We start from the raw sequence: 16,357 nt of genomic DNA on the forward strand, positions 1-16,357 counted from the left end.
TGTATTATATATATAACACAATATCAAGCAAGATACCCAAGAGTCGTATTTTGCTTGTATGTATTATTTATATGTATATATATATTATATATATATTTTTTTCTATGTTAAAATGAAAATGCTTAGTGTGTGTATATATGTATATATATCCAAATCCAAATGTGGTTTCTAACACTTCACGGCCTAATAATCACTAGTGTATGTAAACATTGGAATATATGGAAACACGCCAACAATTAATTATATAGATACAATTTTAATACCTAACAAAATCTAGTATCATACTTATTTCAAAATCTGACGTCGTCCCTTTTGACACCGTCCTTTATTCTTGTATCTGTTCATCTATATTCTTATATCTTGATAATTATGTTGATTTGTTGGTTGTAATGACGTCACAATGGACGTTGAGTACAAGCTATGGAATTTCTATGTGTAAAATGCATATCACAACTATCATTACCACAGTAACTAGAGCTCGGCAGGCCGCGGACGCAAAAGCAAACACGCCCTCAGCGGTCATTCAATAAACTTATATCTGAAATCTGAAATAATTTAAAGTTATTTATTTTTGTTTGTTCAAAAAGCATATCAATACATCGTTGTTCTTTAAGGTAGGGGTTTCTTAAACATCGGACTGTGCATTAGAATTTAATTGGAAGCAAGGACAAATAATAAATCACCTGTCAGACAAAAGATGAAAAATTTGAGTCTTCGATTCCAAAATGGGTCAAGTACCACAAGGTCAAGGTCAGTGACACATTAGTGCAGGCCAGGGTGTAAAGTGTCTTTCAGATGACATCTAATAAGCATAGCAACACTATTAGTCACGGTCAGTGTTGTCAGTAGAGTTGGATGAGTGATGGGTACATTGAAAGGGTGAGGTCAAATTCACCCAGATGTTAACTGAATGTCTTCCGTAAGGGTTATTGTTTCTGTATCATTTGTTATCATCAACATATATATACCAAATTATATGGAATTTGAAGGTTGCACTCTTAGGATATGGGATGTGTGTGTGTTTTGTTTTCATCAATGTATGCACGGAGTCATTTGAAATTGGAAATGAAGATATTGCCTAAGTACCCCAAAATCATTAATTATGCAAATGACACGGTGAAATTAAAAACCACACATTCAGCTATATCAGCCACATGTACAAGTATTGTATTATCCTCAATGTACCATATGAAATCTGAAGTTTGCATTCTTAAGATATTGCGTAATTACCAAAAATCTGTAATTATGCAAATAACTCACTATAACTAAAAGCTACGTCAACAAGTTTTATAGGACACGCGCGCCTGATTTTGTATGATGAATGTACCAAATTAAATGAAACTCGAAGCTTGCATATTATATTCTTCAGCGGAAAATTGTATATACTAAAGAGTAATATCACTACAATAACGCCTTTGGCGCTCTAAAAATTCAGTGAAAATTTATAAATACATCTCAATAACCATAATTATTTTACTACCAAAAAAAAGTGTACACAGTGAATGGCGCCAGTGTAAATAAATAATAGGTATAATTTTGATGAAAATATAGATCACAGCAGTAACCTAATCTGGTACATCCGGGCATTCTTAAATCTTACCTGTCTTGTACTTGAAGGTTACTTGTACAGCATGTCCGTTATTGGTCAGTTCACATTCCCTGCATATGACGTAATTGGTATTTAAATTAGGCTGGTTCAAACTATCGTCAAATACTGCTTCGCGGGAATTGATATTTATCGGGGATTGGCAATCACCGTTAGCATCGGGAAAATGTAGACTCCATTCAGAAGCACCTGGAACCAACCAACAAACAAACCAACAAATAAATATACCAAATTATTATGAGTTTTTAAAATCATATTTCGAAATCGAATTGGAAAAACTGTTACAATCAGCTTGTTTTCTTGTCATGTACATCCATTATACATAGGAGTTGTTATTGATATCTGTAAGTGCGGATATCATTTGAGACGCACTAAATTATTTTAGACTGAGAGAGAGAGGAAGCTGCCATCTTAGGCATCTGAGAACATACATAGATGACTTTCAAATATCGATTTCAGGAATATTTATTTCATGAGTATAAAAATAAAATTTCCTTTGAACGGACCCCCGCCTCGAGCCGTCAGCTAGACACGGATGCCGGGAAGGCGCGTCATATGATATATCATATATTGACGTCGTGTGTGTGTGTGAGTTGTTGTTATTGTATTAGCCCAATCTGATTAAAAATCTCTGTGGCCTTCTTAGCGATCACCCGGAACAAAAAAAGAGACAAAAAGATGGAAATAGAGGTAAATAAAGACATCTAGCTACTTTCACCACATTATATTTTAATCAGATTGGTATTAGCCGAGAAGAAATATCTCTTACTGAAGTTATAATTGGCGCCCTGAAAATGTTAACATGGTACCATAAAAAACAACTCCGCCCCCAACGGTTAGAATGGTTTACCTTCTGTTTTACCTAAACATTTGCGAAAAAGGAACGCTCCGGCCATTCCACTCTGTGTGACATTGTATCGAGGAAGGAGTACTGCATGACTGAAGATTAATATGTAGATATTAATGCAGTCGATACAGTCAATACAGATCTGGCAATGGCGACTGTGACGTGTGATCTGTAGAAGTACAGTTGTACATAGGCAAAGACACTACAGTTGAATTTGTTATCGGTCTTTGATCGATGTAAACATCACGGAACAACTTTCGTTGATTGTAGCCGACTGGCATCCTTTAGTAGCTGGTACTCAGGCTTTCATAACTCCGACTGGTACCTCTTTGGTAGCTGGTACTCTCCAGGTTTCACCACTTTGACTGGTACCCCCTTGGTAGCCGGTACTCTCCGGGTTTCACCACTCCGACTGGTACCCATTTAGTAACTGGTACTCAGTCTTAGTAAAACTACAAATTTAAATGTGTGAATTTTGCTTAGCTGGGTCAGTTGCAGTTGAACTGCATTTGCTACTGAGTACAGAGTAACTATTATTTTTATTGTGATCTTAAAGTATTGACTTCTTTGACAGGTTCTGATGTTAGTACTCTGTCAGACCAGACATTAAAAAGTTGAAGTTTCTTCTTAAAGATAGCTGTATGAGAAACAAAGCAAAATTTATAGAAAAGGCTTTTCTTAGGAGCCTGGAAACACCTCACTTAAGGAAATAGCTAGTTAAGAATATACTTTACCCTTCACTTGTCATTTAGTATATTCTAGTATTTATTTAACATCCTGTATTTTTCATTCAGTTTTCACTTTAAAGTGATATATAAGGCCATTGAGCTGGTAGGTTTTCTATTTTCAATTTTTTTGAAAATGTGTTGTTGTAAGCTACTACCTCATGTCATCATGACTAACTAACTAACTGACTGACTGACTGACTGACTGACTGACTGACTGACTGACTGACTGACTGACTGACTGACTTTGGTAATTGGGGCCTCATAACCGACTTCATACACAAAACCCCCATGTACATACATGTACCATGGAAGTATCACCAACAGGAAGGACATCAACAGGAAGGACATCTGTCCTAACTACAACCCACGAAAAGACACCGGTGCGTTTACTTGCTCGCGGTAAGTGCGGATGAGGCAGGTTCCATGCAAAGACATACAATGTAAGAAGTGTTGGTAACTTATCAAAGTATAAAAATCACAGGAACCAGGATCCTATAAATCTGTTTACTGATAAAATGTTATAAATGATCGAGTATGACTGTTATTGTTACATCATAACTTTAACTGATATAAAAAAAACTGATAAAAAGTGTCGCCTTAACCTACATCACAGGCACCCGCTGTTGTTTTTGTATCAGTTGTATTGGTGTTTTTACCTATGTTTGTCTTTTGCATGAAGTCTTTCCTTAGCTCACAACATTCAAGCAAACGCACCGGTGTTTTTTCGAGGGTTGTAACTATGAACGTCAACTTCCTGTTTACCATATCCACGGTTGAACAGACTGAAAAACTACACCCAAATGGTCACTATGTCTACCTTCTACCGACAATACTATCCGGCAATCTGTAAACCGAGAAACACGACCTTATTTGAACCTGAAAACCCAACAATTATAACAATTAAAATATGAAAGTTTGATGATATCTGTCTCCGTACATTAATAATCCTACATAATTTAGTGGTGTTCATTTCAGGTGAGATATGCTATCAATTTCATAATATTCATCATTTATACTTTAATTTCTTTTAAACATCATACATTATAAAGTAGATGAAATTTACAGACCCTAGCACATTAATAAAAGACAACAATTCATTTTACGACAGTTCTACATGATATGAGGGATGGCTGCAGTCACCCTTGTCAGTGATATCGGTATTTCGTGGTTAACACAAGATAAGGATGAATTTTTTTGTGTTCTTTAAGGATGAAAAAAGAGCATTTCTTTATTTCTTAAACGCGTGAACAAGTATAACAAAGGTAGTTAAAATAATTCCCAAGTCTTGAGCTGTAAATATCCAGCATCAAACAATAAAACGTGGATGATAATAAAACGCTTACATATAGATGTAACGTAACATAATCTCAACGGTAGGCGATGGGAGTATAGTACCCTCAACGGTAGGGAAAGGGTCTACCTTTTGCTGACAGGTTGGTATGACAACAGTAAGGGCATCAAGATTTGTGAGGAGTCACCCCCACCCCACAACTTCACACTTTCCTCCGGGCGAGTGTGAACGAGTAGGGAGTCCAGGAGTACATGTGCTAACAAATAAATTAAGTAGTTGTTGTCACTGTTCATGAACTACTCAGAGACGTGAAATTATCTTTAAGATTTAGTAAATTACATAACAGAGATTATCTCATGTCAAAAAAGCTGCTGGATCCAGACTATTGTGATGTTCTTTATTAAATTCAAATGAAAATTATGAACCTATGTTGGTAAACCATTGTCTGAAAGTAAATTTTTGTTCCAAACACAAAACTTGAAAATGATAAATCGTTACTTGAAATTTCGACTGTACATTTCTGTCGTTGTCACAACACGTGATCCGTGATCTTTCGAGGAGTTATTTTGAAATGAAACCCGTAAAACGAACCTGCCAAGCCAAACTTGGCATGTATGATGTTTATAGAATTACAAACGAGTTGAACTGACACAAGAGTGTCGTTGGGTGGCATTATCTTTATTGTTTGTCAATTCAAAGAATTTATCCGATTATGAATCTAAATATGCATCCGATCCTAGTATCAGCGGAACAACAATAGCCACGATGTGAAAGCGCTGAGAATCCGATTACGAATCTAAATCGCCATCTGCTACTAATACCAGCAGAGTACCAATGGCCTTGATCCGACAATTCTTAGAAGCCGATTTCAAATCTAAATCTAAATCTCAGGCTAATAATATTAACAGATTACGTAACAATAGCCTTGATTTGACAGTTGTGAAAATCCGATTACAAATCTGAATAATACTATGTATCCGATACTAATTTTTGGCAATGGCTCATAATATTAGCACAGGATAAAAGATATATCATTCAATGAAAAGATATTATGTAATAATGATCATTATGTAATAAATAACAGTATTAATGTACAAATCGTTCGTACTATCATTAAAAATACGGTAATTGAACAAATTAGATCAACAAATATTGATTGAATTTATATGCACCTGTCCTAGGAATAAGTTATTATCGGAGGTAGTACTCGCTATATATCAAATTCCTGTTCGGATACTCAATCTTAAATATATTCGCATTCATTAAGAATCAGAAACGTCAGCATTCATTTTAGAAAACGGTCATCGTAAGGTGAATTGGCGCGGAAAATATACTGTAAAGACATCATATTTTGATATAAATCACATTAATTACATACGTATGTTATATGTTATACATGTATTGAGTTTGCTGTGTGTCAGTAGAAGTACATGAAATCGATCATTTGTAGCCGTGTGGTAATAGTAAAACATCATTGTCGTAAAACCTCATTATCGTAAAACATTGTCGTAAAACATCATTGCCGCAAAATGTCATTGTCGTAAAGTATCATTAATATAAAGGGCGCTGCAGCTACTAGCCACAGCCGAACAAACTGTTATTTGATAACCAAAAACTTGGTTCGTGATGGGCATACTCAAGTCGATGGGTTCCTCTGATTTTTTTTTTCAAACGTAAAACTAGTATATTTTGTGCACATTCGTTCGTCTTATCTGCGATAGCAACAGGAGTTATATAATTGTATTTTGCACTTGGCGTTCACCTCAATCCAGTTGAGTGTGAGTTTGTGAGTTGTAGTACAGGTGAGACTGTGTTGGAAAAACTAAATAGGGAAATAACAATCGTATGTCATATGTACAGTTACAAACACAAGTGATATAATTCATTCAAAACTAGTGTTAAAATTGTCATTATAACAAAATGAATCCTAGGGTACTAGTATAGGTACTAGTTCGGTTTTGTACTTGAACTTATCTTTTCAAGCATATCCTTAATGACGTAGTACACATCATTTCTGTGCACATTATCACTGACGTACAACACATGTTTGATGTACGTATAATGATTCAGTAATACACATTTTCGATGTGATGTTACAAGAGTTAAAATGAATACATGGAAGTTAGTGCACGGAGTCATGTACCTCGGCATCTAGACTGGCACCACTGAGTCTCTCGGGATAGGATTTTTCTTAAGTCTCATATTCTTCAAATGCTCTGAGTTTGCTGTTTACGTAAAATGTCCTCAACTGAAAAAAAAATCCCCAATTACAAGTAGTCCCCCAAGGCTCTATGTGTTCACCCGACTGTTTCGCAATCACTCACTCAGACAGTTTACCATTAACATAAATGAATGCAGTTGTGTGGTTTAAAAAATATTGTATTCAAATAAAGAAGGGGAAAAAAGCATGGAGACTTGAGCAAGTCTTTCAGGCACCAAGCAAATTATACGAGTGACTGCATATGCATGCCTGGATTTGATTGTCGATGCTGTGCAACACTACACTGGATCAACAGAAATTAGAAATAGGTCGATATAAAAGAACACGTCAATATTTTGACAGATTCTGCCATAATGATATGTCGTCATCTTTCTATTATTCTATTATCGTAAGTGGTTAGAAATTCAATATTTTATACATATGAGTTAATTCAATGTGTCAATGCATCAGTCGCTGTATTTGTAATCTGCAACACTATTTTGTAAACCTGCAAGTAAGTCGTAATTAAAGTGTCACAGGAAGTCATCCATCTAGTCTATGACTTTACATGAAACGTGGATTATTTGTGATACTATGTAAAGCAATACAAATTCGTTTGCACGGGTGCCATTGTTCATCACACTGTCTTGTCCAATTGTTAATTAAGTTCGTTGTCACCAATTTGCAAATAAATATATATGAGATAAGATTTAGGATTAATTCGGTTGCTGTATAAAGCATGGTATGATAATGATGTATTCTTGATTGAAGTGACGAAGCAATCACAGCCCATTGCAGGCTGGTGTTCACTGGCTCTGTTTGATACAACATCGCAGAAATCAATAAGAAACTGTGCTTTATGACAGCATGGTCACATTTTCTTGCTACATGGAGTCATAGACCCTACACGTGTAGGGGCTATGATTTAGTCTGAATAACATGTAATGAAAGCATGTAAACGAACTGCAATTCAACGCAGACACTTTGGCGCCAATGTTTTGATAGCAAAATTCGATGCATGCATGGTTGCACCTTAGTTCATTTCATTTAGACAAAATGTTGCAAGAAACTGTATTCACCCAATCTTGCTATCTTAAAAGTGTATAGCATATGCAGTTTCGTGTTGGTTTCTGAATAGTTGTATCAAACAGAGCCACTGAACACTAATCTGCAACGGGCTGTAGTAACATACATTACAGTATAGGCACCGAAAACGAGAACTGCAACAAATATGATATTCGACCTGTCTTGTAATAATAAACCGTACAAGAGAGAATACTTTTTAGGTTTCTGTGAGCCATTCAACAATCAAAACGAAGGGATATGCATTACATGTATTATAAATACATCAATTTTGATGTTATGGTGTTGTTGATGGGAAGGAAGCGATTTTACATCCTCATTAAAGGATTTATACTCCTCCAGGCGATTCCCTTTTCACCTGATAATCTAAGAAGTCTATAGTAAACATAGAATCTATACACAGAACGCGTAGCTAATGAGAAATTGAAGTGCGACATATGCATTATATAGTCGGCTTTGAAACAGGCGTCAAACTAATTGACATTGGTGGCCTTGTAACTTGTAAGTTTAATAAGTCTAATAACATCAAATAACAATACATTACCATGGCAACACATAACATGTCTTTTATACTACACCCACATCATATACATCCCTCTAGACTTTATAAGATGTGTCTGATTCTTTAAGAAAGCATCCATTCTGACTATAGGTGTGTGCGTGACTCGCCGATATAGGAATCCTAAGCCTAATGCAATACCATACATACACTGAGGTACAGGTAAAGGCTATTATGACCTGTTGCCATGGTTATGTAACGATTTTCTTTCCCCTTCAATTGTTCATATCCAGAATTAAATAGAAACATTTCTTATCATCAGGAGATATGTAGCTTAATGACATAATTTTAGGATAACTGATTTTAGGATCGTACAAACGTATATCATGATCTATACTCATTTCAAAGCACAATTTGACATACAAGACTAGGTAGGTTTTTATTAATTAATTAATTAATGTTTATTTATTTATTTATTTTGTGAAAAGCTATTTTTTGGACTCCAAAATTGCCAATTCTGTTTCGTTTATAACTATAGTATACTATGATTTTGCCACTAACATGTAAATTTTGATTTTGAAACTGGCAATAAAAATTCTTTCTTTCTTTCTTTCTTTCTTTCTTTCTTTCTTTCTTTCTTTCTTTCTTTCTTTCTTTCTTTCTTTCTTTCTTTCTTTCTTTCTTGTCTGTCTGTCTGTCTGTCTGTCTGTCTGTCTGTCTGTCTGTCTGTCTTTCTTTCTTTTCTTCCTTCCTTGTAAATATGCTGTTTCTAACTACATTTTTTGTACATGTAATTTAATCTCAGAATGAAAATTGTTTCATTTCTCATTGCTAGATACGAACAGGAAAAGTCAGCGCTAGCCACCCCATCACTGCATATCACACACTTTGGTAGCCTGGAATTCAGTCGTGTGAGGATGATTTTGCTATCGCTTTTCCCCTATCGCACCTCGCAATGGTAAGGGAAAAGTTAGAGCAAAGTCCTCTCACGACTGGGTTCCAGGTCATATACTTTGGATTAGTTGATAAAGGAATGCTACTATCGAAGTGAAGGGCTCATGCACTGTCAGCTATGATCATGACACGTCCATTCTGCAGCCTTTCCTTCGCCTGCCTAAGTACTTTATCGCTTAGTGTACTGTGTACTGAGTTAGTGTGATTGTTAATGTTGTGATGCTTGAGGGCCTGGATGGAAAGAAGTGTTTCATTTACTGTATACCTTAACGCTTATTTGAGCTACCCTTGATAAATATATCTCATTATTAAAAGAACAACCTAAAGGAATGCTACTATCGAAGTGAAGGGTTCATGTACCGTCAGCTATGATCATGACACGCCCATTTTGTAGCTTTTATTTTCCTACAGCTCGAAGGTTAACATGAAAAGAATTGACTTTTTGCACCAGAGGATACCCTCCTTTGGGAAATCAACCCAACGCCAAAACATTAAAAAAACTACGTTTGAATGCCCACGTGTTTAATTAACTGGTTCACGTGATCACATAACCAGTGCTCATTTTTTAGTAAAATCGTCGTAAAATTCTCTTTAATGTACATAATTTATTCCTGATATCACTGGTTCTACGTTGTTATCCTTTAATACGAATAACATCAATCAAAATTTTCCAAATTTATGGAACTTAGATACAATATCAAAAATATAACAGTGGCTGTAGACGTGATTTCTCCTTCACCAGAACGCAGCAAAGTGACTGGAAATGTACAGAAGAAAATAAATAACCCAAAAAATGTCACTTTGAACAGAATCGAGTTATGTGGTCAATGTAACACACGCAGTTTGAAAAAAAGGTATTCCTTTCTTCGTCCAGGACGGCATCGATTCTGAGATTATATATGGGAAACGGATTCGTTCTGACATTTATAATATAATTGTTTCTAACGATGGAATTTCACTTTCTAATATCACTTGAAAGGTCACATCTTTAGTAGTAATTGCTTAGCATTTGATCGCTGCAGTTTGTATCCAGGCAACACTAGCCAAGTTGAAATCCATAATTGCTACGTAGGCTTATCCAGTGTAGATTTATTTCTACATCTAGATAAATCGATGGAAGGTCAAACAGGCATCCAAGCAGAGGGCAATGTACTTTCACCTACAAGCGCGGTAGTATAAAAATATATATCACTCCTTTTTGGCGGCAAAACATTTTTTAATCAGAAGGGGACGGACTGAGGAACGTTAGACCGTGTACGAACAGAACCTGTTACAAACAAAAGTAAACAAATGAATAACACTTGACATGGCAGGTTGGAACAGCTGAGGCTTGTAGAATTGTATTACATTTCATAATTTGATAAGAACAGTGTTTATGTCCTCTTTATGTGTCCATGGAATGTAAGGGGAACCTCTAATTGTTTGTGAATGTGAACTATTGTGTAAACAGGCCATACAGCGGTTCTTATCAAATTATGAAACGTGATATGAGTTTCTGTACTTCTAACAAAAGTGTTATTAATCTAATACAGTTGTTTATTACTTTCCCTGTTGAATTTGGTAACAGGTTCCGTTTGTCCATGGTCTGATGTCGGCAGTTGTATGTCGCGTGTGTAATCACAAAACCGCATGGCCTTTGCAACTGGGCCTGGCGTATACGGCCTGCGGTACAACAGTGCCTCGCTAAATTTTACATGTCACAGATTCATATATAACAACGATAAAGAACATGTCATTTCATGAAATAAATATGATATAAAGAATAAACATCATATTTCATTAAGTAGCGAAATATCTTTGTTTTAGAAAACATGCTGGCGGTTAAATGCAAACATGTAAGATATTTCACTCGTGTGTCAGAATTAGAAGGCTAGAACAAATATCATATGATGTTACATTGTGTAAGTCTGCATCAAGGCTAATTGTGACGTAATCGTCATTGAATGACAATAACGCTCAGATTATCACCTCATATAATAATGAGATTATCTTAATTGCTTTCTGGGAAGCGTTCCAGAATTAAAATTACTGTTCCATTATATTGGGACGTTAAATAGTGTGTGCAGTTATCACCTTTCATTCCTATTATCAGTGTCATTATTATTAATTAGTCAAGATTATAGAATATTGTTCCTATTTCAATCCTTTCAAATAATTACAAAGAGTCTACAGGTAGTAATTGTCTGTTGCTAGGCAATACTTATCTGTTGATAGGCAAGTAGTTAGGTGGTCTGTCAATATGAGTATGCAATTTATAGAAAACGATGACAGAAGAGTTCTATTATAAATGTATATTCTATAATTTGAAGTGATGTTCTCATAATATATTCAAGACATTATTTTGGCATTAAAGTACACCACGTCTTGGGGATCAAAGATCTTAAGATATCTCCAAATTCTGCCTAAATGAAACTTATTCCTCGTCCTTTTGAAATAAAAAAAAGAAAAGAAATTATGGGCTCATCTTTTTTTCTCAAAAAAATAAAAAATCTTGTATTTTCCCATAGAGTTAACACATTACTCAGCGGCCATATTGGATTCTAAAATCACGTGATAATCGATATCATTTTGAGTTCTATTTCCAAAAAAAATTATACGTTTGAGTTTTCTTTAAACAAAGTAATGGTAAAATTTTAAGATTTTCATTTCCGAGGCACAAACTACATTAAAAAGTGTGAATCAATTGGTTTGGATGATATTTGACCGTATGGTACTATGATTGTATGCTCCCCAGGGTGTTGAGGAAGTAAAGGGCCGTTGCCGCTAAAGATCCGTGCCAGGGGTAATAATGATTGTAAAGCGCTTTGAGCACAGAGTGGGAAAGATCTATATAAAAAACCAACATTATTATTAGTAGTAGTAGTACAGAAAACGACAAAGTGTTCTATGATATGTGTACATTCCATAATTTGACATAACCATATTTTGACGCAATCAAGACATTACATTATTTTTATATGACATTACAGCATAATTTTTTTGCCATATTGTCTAGTGTAATCTGTTTTACACCGTCACTGACATAAAATGTATAAAATAGAGCATGTTGTGTCACAGAGTGGTTGAGATTTGTACAAGGTTAACCGTAGATTGCTGATCATTATCGACCGAAGTGGTTTTCACGCCCTTCAAGGCGTCTATACATTGTTAAGATCACGTACTACATCTCTGTGCTCATATCTACCGTGGCGATTATTATGGAGGTGTGTTGAACCATAGACCCTCCACTGGTTGAACTGGGAAATATTTACTATGTTTAGCGGTTGAAGTGATGTTCATGTTTATATTTTCTTTTTCTTTAAGTCAAGCAGATACGAAACACTAGTCACGTTTTAGGTTACAAAAGTTTGTAAAAGTTAAAGAAGATTGTGAAATAATGTAGAGATTTATGAAGAAATCTTAAAATGAGATTAATAAGTAATTAGATTGTTAATATATAAATGACAACTTTTATGTGAGCTCAGCAATAACAGATCTGTAAAGTGCACTGTACCATCCTAAGGCTATCTTTAATATGAGATATGAAAAATTCATATTGTAATAATCCGTCAGTAAATGAATAAGAATAAAATCTAAATCGATTCCCTCGTCACGGTCTGGTCTGACTTTATGTTTGAGACTGTACTGTCTGGAACATGTTCTAGGACAGCTTCAGAAACTTTGATATTAAATCGTAGGAAATATTGGGGACACTACTTGAAGAGGAAGAGAATACAGGAGATTTTGTCTTAGCGTTCAAATGTGAACCGTGATTAAACATTGTATCAAGATCGGTGGGCCTCACAAAGTTTCATGTTGAGATAGATACAATAAAGATAAAGATAACACACAAACATCCCTTACAGAGCGTATGCTCTGTAGACACAATAAAGATAACACAGAGACATTCCTTACACAGTGTCTGCTCTGTAGACACAATAATGTTAACACAAACATCCCTTACACAGTGTCTGCTCTGTAGACACAATAAATAGAACACACAAACATCCCTTACACAGTGTGTGCTCTGTAGACACAATAAATAGAACACACAAACATCCCTTACATAGTGTGTGCTCTGTAGACACAATAAAGATAACACACAGACATCCCTTACACCGTGTCTGCTCTGTAGACATAATAAAGATAACACACAAACATCCCTTACACCGTGTCTGCTCTGTAGACACAATGAAGATAACACACAAACATCCCTTACAGAGTGTCTGCTCTGTAGACACAATAAAGATAACACAAACATCCCTTACACAGTGTCTGCTCTGTAGACATAATAAAGATAACACACAAACATCCCTTACACAGTGTCTGCTCTGTAGACATAATAACGATAACACACAAACATCCCTTACACAGTGTCTGCTCTGTAGACACAATAAATATAACACACAAACATCCCTTACAGAGTGTCTGCTCTGTAGACACAATAAATATAACACACACAAACATCCCTTACAGAGTGTCTGCTCTGTAGACACAATAAAGATAACACAGAGACATCCCTTACACAGCGTCTGCTCTGTAGACATAATAAATATAACACACACAAACATCCCTTACACAGTGTCTGCTCTGTAGACACAATAAAGATAACACAGAGACATCCCTTACACAGTGTCTGCTCTGTAGACATAATAACGATAACACACAAACATCCCTTACACAGTGTCTGCTCTGTAGACACAATAAATATAACACACAAACATCCCTTACACAGTGTCTGCTCTGTAGACACAATAAATATAACACACACAAACATCCCTTACACCGTGTCTGCTCTGTGGACACAATAAAGATAACACACAAACATCCCTTACACAGTGTCTGCTCTGTAGACACAATAAAGATAACACAGAGACATCCCTTACACAGTGTCTGCCGTGCATTCGTTACATGTAATGATAACAAAAACAAATACAAATGTAACTATATACAGAGCAGACACTTTGTAAGGGATGTTTGTGTGTTATCTTTATTGTGTTTACAGAACATACACTGTGTAAGGGATGTTTGTATGTTATCTTTATTGTGTCTAGATCTATCTCAACATGAAACCTTGTGATCAGTCTCACTGATCTTGATACATCATTTATTGCATTTGCAAGCTAAGACGAAATCATCTGTAGAAAATGCCAGATCTAATGGCATCTTAGAATAAAAATACTATAATGGCACAAAACGGTGACAGTCAATGCAAAATGATCTCCATGGAAACAACACGTAGAATACCATTGTAGATGTAATATCACGTGATTCGGTTGGGGTTTGATATAAAACTATCAAGAGAGTCGGAAAAGTTTTTTTCCTACATATTTCCCTTGTTACATTTGGGAAGAGTAATTTTGTCATAGAATAAAAACAAACATATAACACTAATTTATGCTAGTAACACAAATCCATAACCCTGTAAAGAATACATAGATTTAATAACGAATTAGATTAGCTAGTATTTATGAGGTATGGTTCATGTTCAAAAAAGTTAAAATTTGCTTAATTAATTGTATGTTTAAGTCAGATAATGAACACAACTGTAGATAATTTCGAATTTACAACTACAAATATTTGGGATGTTTTTACTTTTATGAATAAGAATTTCTAATTTTCGGAGTACGGGTCAAGTTTTCTGAGAAGGTGGGACGAGGTGAGGCGACGCCATGTCGAATATCATTAGGTTAGGAACGCCGTGGAAGATCAGATTGCCGTTTAACGTGTTATACAGTTCGACAAAAAGCCCGAGGTGGTCGTTCGGCTTTAATATTAAACGAGAGATAGCTGCTGTTTCGTATGGTCGTGCACGTGATTAGTTGTGTGAGAGATAATGTTTTCATATGTTAATACATAAGTATTTGTATTCGGAACATTGCACAGGTAACTACCATCAGATGTAGCCAGAAGACATCACGGAATTACATTTCCATACGGTCTCATTATTGATTCAAGCGAGTTTTAGTGGAGGTACTAACATGCGTCGCAGGTTTAAACTAAACAGGAGTATAGCTGAGTTATAATGTCTGGTTACTACTGTAACTGCATCAGTATTGCAATTGAGAGATCCATCCATTAGTTGATAACCTTATATAAGGAGAATTGATTGGACCAAGTGACAAAATGAAAACACACACCTCCACGGTATTCAATATGATTTCCTCATCATACGTGTACAAATAGTGTTTTGATAAAAAAACGATTATATGAAAACACACCTTATTAAGTGGTACATGCAGTACATAGAAATAAAATCAATTGAAACGAAAACTCGATAGGTTACTCGAGTTGCTAAGACGTACCACGATGTACACGTGATGTAGAGGCTTGTGATCTAGTTGCGGAGGGAGAGAGGGAGATAAAGGGGAGGGAGAAGAGAGTAAATATAATTTGACGTTACCGTCTTCATTGTATCCCCACACTTGGTCCATCATATCAGAACTGTCGACCATGGTTCAATCCAGCCGTCTGCTGCAGCTGTAATACCACACAATAAAGTAGGTATATTTGTACACGCTAACAGACCTATATTATAACCCGCTTCGCAGCAGATAACGACACGGTTACCATGGCAATGCTCGACATGTATGCACGAGACAAATCAGCATGGGATTCTGGGAACACGTGAAATTGATTATTACATTTCTACTGGGGTAGAATATGAGACTTGAAGTACAGAGGGATGTCCCTGGGGAATAGTTTTTTTTAATCATCATAAAAGTCCATTTAGCAAAACGTGATCGTAACTCAGAATGAATTGCACATAGCTTTCCATCTTGGGTGATTTTGTCAACGTAAAGAAAGGCGTTATTTTACCAGTCATAGATTCCCACTGGGCATGCGTAACTCAAGCATGACGTAGTTCATTGTAGAAGGACGCATATGCGATGTATTTTGGTTTTTTGTACAATGAACGACTACATACAACACGACAGTTTCAAGCGCTAATTTCATCTTGTTTGTTGCCTAGCAACCGCCATTCATCACAATTATATTGTAAAGGCAATAATTGAATGCATGCTCTTAAATATGTGAGTTTAGGATTACAAAATTAGAGTGAAATTTATTGGATGTCTCCTGGAATGAAGTATACTAATTCTAGTGAATATTGCTAATATATTATATTACCGTTATGTATATATTTACATGACCAAATCTCCTGGTCAT

General features: G+C 35.6%; 1 protein-coding gene across 1 annotated transcript in view; it reads right to left on the reverse strand.

Moving 5' to 3' along the window:
• LOC144447408 (carbonic anhydrase-related protein-like) overlaps positions 1 to 15,682 on the reverse strand; it is a 43,679-nt gene extending 27,997 nt beyond the window's left edge. The window contains exons 1-2 of the mRNA XM_078137424.1: positions 15,591 to 15,682; positions 1,601 to 1,795 (exon numbers count right to left, since the gene is read on the reverse strand). Coding sequence (XP_077993550.1) covers positions 1,601 to 1,795; positions 15,591 to 15,642 — 247 coding nt within the window. The 5' untranslated portion in view covers positions 15,643 to 15,682. The remainder of the gene's footprint in view (positions 1 to 1,600; positions 1,796 to 15,590) is intronic.
• Between the last annotated feature and the right edge of the window lie 675 nt (positions 15,683 to 16,357).

This window comes from Glandiceps talaboti, chromosome 16 (genome assembly GCF_964340395.1).
Source record: "Glandiceps talaboti chromosome 16, keGlaTala1.1, whole genome shotgun sequence".
Lineage (NCBI taxonomy): Eukaryota > Metazoa > Hemichordata > Enteropneusta > Spengelidae > Glandiceps > Glandiceps talaboti.